Source organism: Rhamphochromis longiceps, linkage group LG2 (genome assembly GCF_057381845.1).
Source record: "Rhamphochromis longiceps isolate RC_006_pf linkage group LG2, R_longiceps_female_GT1.1, whole genome shotgun sequence".
NCBI lineage: Eukaryota > Metazoa > Chordata > Actinopteri > Cichliformes > Cichlidae > Rhamphochromis > Rhamphochromis longiceps.
Genome location: NC_140558.1, coordinates 32288380 through 32300870, shown reverse-complemented (window position 1 = coordinate 32300870; position 12491 = coordinate 32288380). Strand labels below are relative to the sequence as shown.

Genomic DNA, 12491 nt, shown 5'->3' with positions numbered 1-12491 from the left:
CTTGTGCCATTCTTATGCCATGACAAGGCAACCGTCTGTCCACGACTCACAAGCAATGCTTCTACACTATTGGTCACAATTTAATAAAATTTACACACGATCAGTCTTCAGCCAAACTGTACTCTAGGTCAAGGTCACATTTGTCATGTTACAGGCAATAACCTGTTTTTTGTGGTGGGTTGTGAGACAGATACGCTACTACGTCATTGATTCACTGGTTTATAGAACCTAATATAGAAAGCCCAGAATGTAGTAAACCAGAAATGGTGCCACCAGAGTTTATCAGATCACCACTAGTCTTGTGGTTTAAATGTAGAATCATTAGAACATCTCAGAGCCGTACAAAGCTCAATGTTTTCAAGTGTAATAAGAGAGACATATAGAAAATCTGCACACGTAATTAAGTAATTAAATAGCTACTCAACTGGTTCAGCTCTAATTTTAAAGAACATATATTGGGTAGTGCAAACATAACAATTTATCTATTCTTGGCGAACCAGAAAAGATTTCAGAACAGATACGTCAAATACATTTATTTCCACGATGACAATCTCAGGCATTGGGATATACCATGTAAAACAGTGATCAAGATCATTGCAAATGAATGTGTTTATTTATAGTTCAGTGCATTTAGTCTTTGAGTTCTTCTCCACCTGGGCCAAATGTTATCGCGGCCAGTTTGGTATATGTCTCATAGTGCCTGGATCCCAGGTAGGTGCCGAAGAAGGCTTGGAGGACTAAAACTGCCCTCATCCTCCTCAAGACCGGTCTGGAGATCTCCACACAGTAGCGGATCATATTGCCCTTCTCTGGCATCGGAGCTGTACTGTACCTAGAAGCAAGGCCAATATTCATAGGTAACGCCAGGAGGATGGGGTACACCCCACCACCGATCACACCAACAACTGCACCTCGTATTATGGAGCACATGGGACAGTTGAGGTCACCGGACAGGAGCGGGTTGGACACGGTTGCGCTGTACAGGGCGCATGTTGTCAGGAAGGGCAGCACGGCCATGGGCAGGCTGGAGGTGATGGGCGCCTGTCTGACGTTCAGAGCTCTGCGATACAAGCTGTTGGATATGAGTCCCGCAAGTCCGGCGTTTCCCCCCAGATACAAGGGTCCGTAGCTGAAGACTTTCTGATCAATGTCAGGCAACCTCTCGAAGTTCTGCAACAGCATTTCAGCAATCACCGCTTTTGTCAGCCCATTTCCAGAGGTGCTCTTCTTCTGAGGATTTTCCGACATGTTCACAGCGTGTTGGAATCAAGCCGGTTTACAGCCAGAAAACCTTTGGATAATTCAGATGTTCACTGTAAGCAAGGTGCTTTCAGGAAACAAGACAGGGCGCAGACATGTCTTACCCACAATTCAAAGCGCCGATGTGAGTATTTGTGCCCTGAACGCAACCTGCCAGGCAGGGTTGAGCCTAGGACAAAACAATGAGCTTGGATTTCAACATATAAACGATCACGTTCAGTGTTTTCACTCGGATGTTTTTGTCCCAGAACCCTGTCCCAGAATATTCCTGTCATATGGGGAAAGTATTTTCCCATAACACACACAACAGTAATACTGCTCATTTCCACTCAGAGTGCGGAGAGGAGCGAAGAGGATCTATTTATTATGTTTGAAAAAGCACAAAAACAATAATAAAACGGAGTGGTAATACTTACGTTCAGCATTGGATTGGATGATGGGGTGGGTGCAGTTTTCTCTGGGGTGGAGTCGGGTGGGCTGCCCCGGACTCTGTGGGGCTGGGCGGTGCTGCTGCTGCGGGCCCCGGTCCGGATGGGCCTGGGCCCCCTTGCCCTGGTGGGTTCCAGAGTGTGGGGGTGCCTACTGGGGTCAGCGGGGGAGCTGGCCCCAGGGAGGGGCCGCTTGCCCCTCCCTTTCTTCCCTCCCCATCCTCAGCTGCCTCCCTATTCCCGCTCTACCACACCCACCCACACATGTTTGGGGAGTGTGACTGTCTGTGCAGTGTCTATTTGTGTCTGTCTACACGTTGGGTGAGTGCCGAGTATTTGGTTGTGTATATGGGGTGGGAATGCACGTTTGTGTCCGCGTGCGCCTGTTCATCTGTGTCTATATGTCAGGTTGGGTCTTAGACTCAACCTCTCTGGGTACATCTCAGGCCCTCCAAAGTACAGAGGCCTATCTCCCCTCACCACACTCCCTGCCGGTGGCTGATGCCCTCAGACGTTGGTGTGTTGGTGGTCCAGTGTGGTGGACTGGGGCTGGGCGCTGGGCGCGGAGCCCGCGGGCACGCCAATGCAACCCCCTCTGGCCTCTGCTCTGTAGCTGCGGGGTGACCTCTCGTTTGGGGCTCTACTCAGCTCTTCCCAGGAGGGTGGCACGGTTCCCCCCCTTTTAGTGGTCCTCCTCGGGTCCTCGTACTCTGGGGCCTCTGGATATCTGGGGCCTGCTTCATGCCCTAGGGGACGGGGCTATGGCTCCCCACACTCCCTAGCAGATCGTTACATGGAGAAACCTTTGGAATACAAGCATGCTGATCCACACAGGTATGCACACAGGTGTACACACGGGTGTTCACAGACGTGGACTACACCTTTCTTGGCTGCTGCCTCAAAGCACATTGTGCGCTGTCTATCTTGCGTGCTGCACAATATCGTTTAATATTTAGTATCTATTGTTATCTACTGCTAGCTAGTTTATTGTGATGGTGCTGTTTTTATTATGTTGCTCTTTTTTTGTTTGCTTTCTCTTCTGTTTTTTTTTTTTCCATACAGGTGATCCAGGCGTTTTGTTTGTTTTTCTTTCTTCCTTCCCCCCTTTCTCACCGTCTCTTCTCCCCTCTGGTTTTCTTTCTCTCCCTCTCTTTCTTTCATTCTTTCTCCATGTCCTATCGCCCAGTCATGTCTGTCATGTTTGTAGCAACCGAAAATAAAATAAATACATAATCATAATAAAGGTCAATCAAATGGACCAATATGGCAAGGCCATGATGATCCACTTGGTAAAATAAATCCGCTTGGCATCTTTCTCGGCCTTAAGACAACAATTCTGATGGCTATAGATTCAAACGGGACACAAAACCCCCCCCCCCAAAAAACCAAAAAAAAAAAACCCACTTACGTTCAGCATAAAAACAGAAATGAAAAAAGTATATATGGGTATATAACATTTGAAAGATGCTGTGTTTTTTCCTACTGCAATGTCAAAATAAAATTATTTTCTAGTAAGTAAGGCAAGATACTAAAAACACCATGAAATAGCTGTTTATTATTTAACATTGGATTCTTTAAGTAATACAATTATTATGATCATAAAAAATGTTTTGTTTAGTTCAGGAAAACTAATTCGTTGTGGGCCGTCTGAAAGACTCAGCGTAGAACAACAAGTCCCAGAAGGCATTGCGATAGGCGTCGTTATTGTGCATTGCGTCATGGAATGTGTTTTAGAAAGTTCCATCGGATTCTACGGAAGGTCGCCATTTTTGAAGACGGCTGTACGGTCCGTTTTTCCGCTTTCTTTTTTTCCTCAGATATTTTTATTAAAGTTTCTGCATCCATTTTTACAAAAGACAAATTGAACAATATGCCTTTTTCTTTTTGAAGAACATAAAACAATATGAAACATACATTCCCACCTCATAATTATATTAGTACCAGTGGGTGTACAAAAAGAAAAAAGAAAGGGTCCAATCTAATAATACGAATACAAGATAACAGTTCCTGAGTGTACAAGAGAGATGTGGAGAGTTTCAGAGCCCACACCCCCACACAGACACAGAAAAAACAAAACACACAAACCAAGAAAAAAAAAACCCACAAACATAATGAGTGGTCAGCTTAGTTGTAGAGATAAGTCAAATCTGTAAGAGAAAAGAAATATGTATAAAGTGTATAAAGTAGGTAAGCCATCATAAGGCGCAGGCACAATATAGTCCATATACTTAAACATCTTACTTAAACATAAGATAAAATAAAATAGAATAAAGTCTGAGGGCCGTCTGAAAGACTCAGCGTAGAACAACAAGTCCCAGAAGACATTGCTATAGGCGTCGTTATTGTGCATTGCGTCATGGAATGTGTTTTAGAAAGTTCCATCGGATTCTACGGAAGGTCGCCATTTTTGAAGACGGCTGGACGGTCCGTTTTTCCGCTTTCTTTGTTCGTATATTTCCACACAGCCGCAAAAGTATCGGCTTTCTAACTTGTAACTGTGAAATAAAGGTAAGACGAATTCCCCTGTCTCTGAAAATTACTAATTTGGTCCGGTTTTTTCAGTCATTGGGCGTCTTTACTGCTGGCGTTTGCTCATGAGCTTCAAGAGTCGACGCCTTGCTAACATGGTAGTTGCGTGTCTGATTATTACCTTCCACCTCCTCGGAAATGTTATAACTGGCTGAACAGAATATGATGCGCTGCTTTCTACAATGTTAGTCATTCTTAAGTACGATCAGATAATCATGTAATGTTTGTTTCAATGAAATTAGCCTGCTAAAGTACCATTCGCGGTGGTTTAAGTACTCGACGTGTACATAACAAGCTAACTGCAGCTAACAGCTACCGTGTGCTTTATCCCTACACTGCTAAGCAGTTTTACACAAGCAATAAGCAAAAGCTTCAGATTGTGTTTGACTGAAAGTTCTTACAGTTTGTGCAAATACAAGCGGAGAAGCGCAGGTGGTAGATGGACAACATGGAGCCCTTAAAGGCCCTTTGCGGTTACCGGGTCAAAACGTCGACCATACGTCCACGTTAGGCCTCATAACTTGTTTGTTGGGGCTTTGCAGTTGTATTAATGCGTCTTTACCTGGCAAACATAACATATTATGAAATATTTGATATCTTAAACTAGGCTAAATTTAGTTTTCTTATTGTCCATTTACCTGTTTTGTCTTTTACCCCGAACAGCTTGCGTAAAATGTGGCTATAATAGTCACAAAGCCTCGTGTCCTATGATCAGATTGCTAATGTGGCTGTTGTTGTGGGTAGGGTGTTACATGAGCAGAACAAAAAAGTTTAATAACTGTAAGCTGAATTCAGAACATATTCAAATAATTTTCTATAAATGAAATTCCTATTAAGGTTCTAAAATGTTAAATCTATGTTAATGATTTCAGCATTATTTGCTTAGTCATTAGTGCTTGCATTTCAGCTACAATTTAAATTTCTTCATTCACGTGTAATGCAGGGTATTGGATCTCTGCCAGTAGGATAAGGGCTCTTTCTAGGAAGCTGTTTATCCTGTAGCTGAGGTCATGTGACCATGACCTCAGTAGGATGCAGTTCACTAGATGATAAATAATCAGATTTAACACTTTCTGAAGTTTCAGTAGACTTTAGTTCTACCCAATTGACATGTTTTGTTTTCCTTTTTTAAAATTATCTACCCATCATGTCTTCCAGATGCGCCACTCAAAGCGAATGCGCTCCCCTGGCATCTGGCTCGATGAGTACAGCTGGGAAGAGAGGATGGAGTGTCGTAAGCGAAAGAGGCAAGATTCACACAGCAGCGAAAGAGAAAACAAATCTCGAAGAACTCACCGACACCACAAGACCTACGAGGGGTAAATATCTGTCAGCATTTATAGGATACCTATTCAAATTCTGAGCTTGTGTTTAGGGTTTATGTCAGCTTAATGTGGAACTGTTTGACTATAACATGTCTTGGAGGTCCAATAGTGTTGTTTTTTTCATTTACTAGTATCCCATATATTTCAAACAATCATTAAACCCAGTGAAACTGATACTGTTATTCTGCATAACTGCATTTAAATTGGTTTACCTGTCAATTGTGTCAAATATTAGCAACAAAAGGTGTAGCTAATGTTTGGTATGATAGGTTTAGTTGGGTCAGACACCCAATATGAGTAAAACCCGTAATACATTACTTCACTTGTGAACAAAGTTCATGTTGGAAAGACTTGTAAAGACAAAATAATCCCCTGCAGAAGGTCATCAGACTGGATGTTATTGTTTTGAGAGACCTCTAGTGGCAGAAGTTATGTTTTGTGGAAAGGCTGTTTGTATAATCTGGCATTGCATGATTGCAACAGTTGATAGCAAATTTTTGATATCTTTAAAACATTCAGTGGTCTTTAAAAAACAAATTGAACATAGAACCAAATATACAGCTCCTGAACCTTGAAGCTCGATCAGCAGGAATGCCAAAAATACCAGTACATACCTTGGCACAAAAAATGCTAGTTGTTACAGTGTTACACTGGGGAAAAACTGTTAACTGTGCAAATAAACTGTAATTTAAAAAATAAAAATGAATGTACCTTCAACCAGTACTTAATGAGTCAATTTGTGCCGCTTAGAGAAGCACAAAAACACGATATGGGGCAAGTAACCAATAATGGCCTGCTCAATGTGGCTGATGCAGTATATTTACAAACCATTAAAGGTTTTTCCTGCATTTCCAAATAAAAGGGTGTCCATCAGAGGTTTTCTCCTTCCACCAATATGATATATAAATTCACTCTTTTATCAAATGGCTCTAAATACCAGGACTACTTGGCAGTATGTGGACAAATCGTGCTTATGTGTAGAAACCCCTAAAGGCCCATAAATTGGTATTAATCTATATTGGTTTATTTTTTTCATAACGGACAAATATATTTTTGTAATGCTGTAAGTCTTCACTGTCTCTGTAATTGCTGGTAGAGAGGAGTAGGTGCTGAGCTGCATGCATACTGAATGTATTGTACACAGGATTTTTTTCATTTTATTTTTTTTTTACAGCTTACGTTAATCAAACTTGAGCCAATTTGAATGAAAGCCTGCAATGGTGTCTGCTTCAATCTAGAGCTGGAAGTAATGGTTTGGCATATTGCGTTAGAAGCCCTGTAAGCTCTTGTTTTGATGAGCATGGGAGTTGGTGTTGACTGTGGGTGGAGTACTTGAAGGTGACTTGTTACAGACAGGTTTATTTACTTTGCCCTGCTTGTTCAGCTTGTTGGAACACACTGGGTCCTTTGTCTTGTACAGGCATACTCCATAATACAAATGGATAATGAGCACTTATGTAAACCTTAAACTCAATGTTCATTTACTTAATGTGTTCACCAAGGTTGTGTCCACCAAGGTCATGTTTACTGCGTTTCAACCTTCATGGACAGTGTGTGACACTCTAAATGTGCACGTTAAACTGTCAGTATTCTTTTCTTTTTCTTTTTTTTCCTTTCAATAACACAAAACTCAAAGTAAAGTGGGTTGGAGACTTGTTTTGCTGTTCCCAGCTTTTTGTGAGTATGCTTGAGGATTCATAAGGTTACATTAGATGTTTTCCAGATCTACTCTAATTTTAATTCTGTAGAGAGGCAGACTTCATTTGGAAGACACTTGACACCACCAGGGTGCTAAGGCTCTAAAGGTTTCTTGGTCTTTTTTAGATACTTAGGTGCTAAAATCACATGCTAGGTGGGAGTTTGCGCCAAGTTACTGGAAACTTTCAGCCTTATTGTGGAAATGGCGAGTAAGGTAGTGTATATGCAAGTAAACAATTATGCAAGGAATAAATGGAATTTTCCTAACACTCAATTTTCTATTGGCTCAAATGGTACCATGAAGGTGTTGACTACCAGCTTCCAAGATGCACAGGTGTGGAATCGCAGATTACATTTCGCACCATCAACTGTCAATGTTTTGCACTTGAACTCTGCCAATGTGGCTCTCTGTCAAGGTGAATGCTTTATTAAGAGGACATGCCTTGGGCTGCCAATGAAAAGCTGTATAAATGTTAAAAAAATGCCCAGAAGTGTGGTGTTACATGTTGCTTTGCCAACTTGCAAATGGGGTATTTCTGTTGAATCTATAAATAAATTTGTTTTCTTTAGTTGAACCCCTTATTGAACAGGATGTGGGGTGTTTGGTGGCTGTAAACCAGTAGGTTGCTAATTCCAAATGTTACATAAAAGGCTCCTGGATAGAGTGTCAGGCGATAAGCGTATCATTAGCACTCTCACATCCAGTCTTCAGTTTAGAGCTTGATCACAAACAAGGAGCTGGACTGTTCTTACCTGAGCCCTTATGCGTGCTTTTCATCTGTTTGTGTTCTCGTTTGTTTGACTGCAGGCACTACCTAGAGACCCGTAATCTGAACCAGAGACTGGACTCTCGAGAAAGGGACCATAGCTGGGACATGGCCTGTGACGAGGACAGCCATGAAAGCAACTGCAAGGAGAGAGACCGCGATTGGCACCACTACAGCAAGTCCTCTGCACGTAGCAATCGCAGCAGGCGAAGCAGCCGTAGCCGTAGGCACCGCGATAGAAGGCGCCGGCGGAGCCACTCTCGCCACATGTCCTCTTCGGTACGGGAACCTCCTTCTCCTCTCTACCCCCGCCCCTTCCTATCTATACCACCAAGATGAAAGGATCATTACCACTGGTGTTTAGCCAATGCTTAACACCCATTTCTTTGTCTTTCTGTATCTGTGCGTGTGTCCTACTCCTTACTATTAAGCATGATTTCCAGTAATGAAACGTTTGGGGGGGGGGGGGGGGACTCAGGAAGTAATGGATTGTGAGTGTAGTTTTGCAAGAGAAAAGTGGACTCATTATTTGTTGCTGTGATCATAGTGGGCAGTCATTTGACGTGATGGTAAATGGTAAAGCTGTATCCGAAGAGTTAAAAAGAGCTACATGTAGAAAGACTGTAATCAAGTTTAATTTTTTTTTTCTGTACTACTTTGAGAAAGTCTCTCATCTGTAAATCTTGTTGCCATGTTTTTCTTCTGTAACACACACTATGTGGTGGCTGCCGCCCAATTTCTCTGACGGGGCTGAATTTGAATTTGGCTGCTCCGTCCTTCCGTCCATTCGCCTGATGGTGTTACTGAACGGGCTGAATCTATCCACCCCTACAACTCCCCCCCCTGGTCCGGTTGAATGAATGGCGATGTCGCATTGTGGTGGCCTGGTGCTGGCTGGCTGATGGGTTATTGGTGTGATGGCGGATTGCGGCGGTTCCGGTGCAGAGGAGGAGCCATCACCGCAGGAAAAGATCCAGGAGTTTTGAGGATGATGACGAGGGTCACCTCATCTATCACAGTGGAGACATGCTAAGAGCGAGATGTATAGAATTATATACCTTTACTTTCTACTGTTGTTCACACTTTGTCTCTTTCACTCTCTTGTTGTCTGGTTTTTATTTCCAAACATTAATTTAGAGGCTGAAATATTTCGTCCAGTAGACTTACATTTTTGGTTTAGACATTGATTGTCAGTGTTACATTTACTGCTGAGTTTATTGCCAGTCTTAAGAAGACTTTTACTGTAGTGTAGCTAAACAGAGCAATATAACATCAGGCAGTGAACCACCAAAAGGTCAGTTTTCTACTGTCATTGCTAAGTGTCTAACTTCTACTCTTTATTTTCTGTAGATGAGATTGTGTGTACTCTAGGAGAGGGAGCCTTTGGGAGAGTCGCTGAGTGCATTGATCATTCAAAGTAAGTACTATCAGGAAAGAAAAGGAAAAATGTTCCTGTTAATGTAATGTGGTCATTTACTGCTGTATGCTTTTAGGTTTAAATATAAAGTCTTGTATTTCCTTTTGTTTCAGTGATGGGGCTCGAGTGGCTCTGAAGATCATTAAAAATATAGACCGCTACCGAGAGGCAGCTCTGTCTGAGGTAGAGGTCCTTAAACAGCTGAATTCCCTCGACACTGATAGGCGATAGTAAGTTATTATCACACAGCGATGACAACATACTAAGATTTATATAGCTCTACATGCTGTGTATATTAACATCTTCTCTTCCTTCCTTTCCCATTAAGTGCTTGTGTTCATATGCTGGACTGGTTTGACTTTAACGGTCACATTTGTATTGCTTTTGAGCTGCTTGGGCTCAGTACATACGATTTCCTCAAGGAAAACAACTTCCAACCTTTCCCCATTGACCACATCAGACACATGGCCTACCAGATTATTCGAGCTGTGCAATGTAAGTAATGAATACTTGCTCTGTTTGTGTGCAGAAAGCTCAGCAAGTTAACATAAAAGATCGGGGTTAAAATTGTTTTGTTTTTTAAAATGTGATCTTGTCTTTCAGTTCTGCATAAGAACAAGCTGACGCACACAGACTTGAAGCCTGAGAATATTCTCTTCATAGAGTCAGAATATGATATGGAGTACAATCGTGAAATGGTAAGGTTTTGTTGATATCAAGTACTGGTAAAAGGTGAAATATTGTATGTGGGAGCAGCTGTGGGAGCTTTACGGTTGTATTTTGTTCTCAGAAAAGAGATGAACGAACGTTGAGGAATCCAGATGTGAAAATTGTTGACTTTGGTAACGCCACATATGACCACGAGCATCATACCTCTGTGGTGTCAACACGTCACTACCGTGCTCCTGAAGTTATTTTAGGTAAGTAGCTGTTTTTAAAGCACCGTGCTGAAGCTTGAGACAACCCCTGGGGTGGTGACTAAACGATTTTACATGGTGTCCTTCAGATCTAGGGTGGGATCATTCCTGCGATGTCTGGAGTGTAGGCTGCATACTCATTGAGTATTATCTAGGAAGTACTCTTTTCCAGGTAGGTAACAGTACATGGCAGATACACAATCCTGCTATTTGGCATGCCATTGAACTAATTCAGGTCATATTGTTTCCTCATTCAGACACATGACAGCAAAGAGCATCTTGCTATGATGGAGCGAGTCCTGGGCCCCATTCCTACAAACCTCCTGGAGAAAACAAAGTAAGGGTTGATTGAAAAAGCTGTTTGTTAAAATTACTTACTTAGAACTAGAAATTATATAAATTTTGATTAGGCATGTTTATATACAGAATTGACAATGTGGAATGAATTGACTTTAAAAACAAATGTTCTGCAGAAAACGGCGATATGTTCACAGGAACAAGCTGGATTGGGATGTACATAGCTCTGCTGGGAGATATGTCAAGAAACACTGCAAACCCCTCAAGGTAAGAATAACTGATGGAGAAGACCGTAAGTCAGAGGTGGAGACGTGTTTTTATCGAAAAATGTTAAAATCAACTTTCTCGGTTCTGTCAAATTATCCCGATTGTGCTCTTTAACTTGGAAAATATTGGTTGTTGTAAAGCAATAAACAATGGCTTTAGTAGCAAACCCATAGAAACTGATTAACAGTTGTCATTGTTTTTGTTTTTTTTATGTCATCAGCATTACATGATGTCAAAGCGCGAAGACCACCAGCAGCTTTTTGACCTGATAGAGAAGATGATGGAGTATGACCCAGCTAAGCGCCTCAGTCTTGAGCAAGCCCTCCGACACCCCTTCTTCGCATGCTACCACAAGAGCAGGGGCAGAAGCAGGCGCAGTAGCAGTAATAATAGCAACAGCAGCAAAAAAGACAGCTCCTGAACCTGTAGACATCTGGCATGTGACCTCAGTTAGTCTGGCTGTCTCAGGCCAGTCTCCACTTCCTGCCTCTCTGGGAGAGGTGTAGATAAACTGACTGTATCAGTCCACTGCCCCACTACACTGTGTCCTGCCCTGAAAACTGTTTCGTCTCATTTGTTAACCAATTATATTCATATAGATGACATTTGTGATGTAATGAACCCACCATAGTTGATATCTATTTATTTGCTCATGTAATTTAAATTGTATTTTCTGAACATGTACGGGAAGAACTTTTTTTTTTTTTTTTTTTTTTTGAAGTCCAGATTTGTCAGTGTTCTCTCTTTGCAATGGGATATAGGTCATTGGTGAATGAACAGATTGAGAATCTCTTAATCATTAAGTGTCTTGAGTAATTTATTTAGGGTTGATGTTTAAAAAAATAAAATAAAACACACAACTATTGGGGCAGAAAATCCTTGTACATAGTACTAAGCTTGTTTTTTGTTTTGTAGTTTTTGTTTCGTTTTTTTTCCCACTGAATGGTTATGTAAATTTTTGTGAAATACATTTTCAATAAACAGATCACAAACTATTGAGTTTGGATTTGTACATGGGTTGCAGTAGTTGCCTATGTCCTCATGATGGCGCCAAACAGCTAAAATACTGAAAAATTTAAACAGTCTGAGGCCATTATTACTAGAGCTCGTTGTAGCAGCTTGAGCTGAACTAGAGCCTCGTGTCCGTCTTAGCGCGATGTCCTACTAATAAAAGGGGGGAATATTAAGTGAAGATTGTTCGAGGATTTCAGCCTGTCTGTGTGACCTAACCCTGATCACTGTCAGACTTACAGGATCAACTTACATCTCAAACTAGTTAAAAGGCCTTTTTAAAGCAATGATTTTGTCCTCTAAGATTAAAGGACCGTAACTGGTTCAGCACTAAAGACTGTGCAGGTTCTTTTTCTCCTTTGTAAATGATCCTGTTTTGTATTAGAGATGGACAAAAACAAGCCTTCAGCGCCCACATATCTCCTGAACATCCTCTGCTGCTGCTCTCATTTAAATAAAATGGACTGCATTGGCTTGGAAGAGTTTACTACTATAATATATTCATTTTTATTTAAATCACAGGAACCAACCCGGATTTTCCTGACTGATCTCAATTATTTCAGCCAAATCTGTTT

At 41.6% G+C, this 12491-nt stretch overlaps 2 protein-coding genes across 3 annotated transcripts; one reads left to right on the top strand and one right to left on the bottom strand.

The window, feature by feature from the left end:
* Window positions 1-518: 518 nt before the first annotated feature.
* Window positions 519-1648, bottom strand: tmem126a (transmembrane protein 126A). The gene has a single exon (XM_085423678.1). It carries the CDS (start codon window positions 1246-1248, stop codon window positions 631-633), a length of 618 nt encoding a protein of 205 aa, XP_085279804.1. The 5' UTR covers window positions 1249-1648; the 3' UTR covers window positions 519-630.
* Window positions 1649-4034: 2386 nt separating this feature from the next.
* LOC146677539 (dual specificity protein kinase CLK4-like) lies at window positions 4035-11900 on the top strand. Of its 2 annotated transcripts, none has more exons than XM_085423656.1 (13): window positions 4035-4196; window positions 5376-5536; window positions 8049-8286; window positions 8953-9049; window positions 9358-9424; window positions 9538-9654; window positions 9753-9919; window positions 10028-10122; window positions 10215-10344; window positions 10431-10513; window positions 10599-10678; window positions 10815-10905; window positions 11126-11900. In XM_085423656.1, exons 1-13 carry the CDS (start codon window positions 4050-4052, stop codon window positions 11324-11326), a joined length of 1674 nt encoding a protein of 557 aa, XP_085279782.1. In that variant the 5' UTR covers window positions 4035-4049; the 3' UTR covers window positions 11327-11900. The 2 variants fall into 2 exon arrangements, with proteins under 2 accessions (XP_085279782.1, XP_085279791.1); XM_085423665.1 differs by lacking the exon at window positions 4035-4196 and adding an exon at window positions 4294-4315.
* Window positions 11901-12491: the final 591 nt, after the last annotated feature.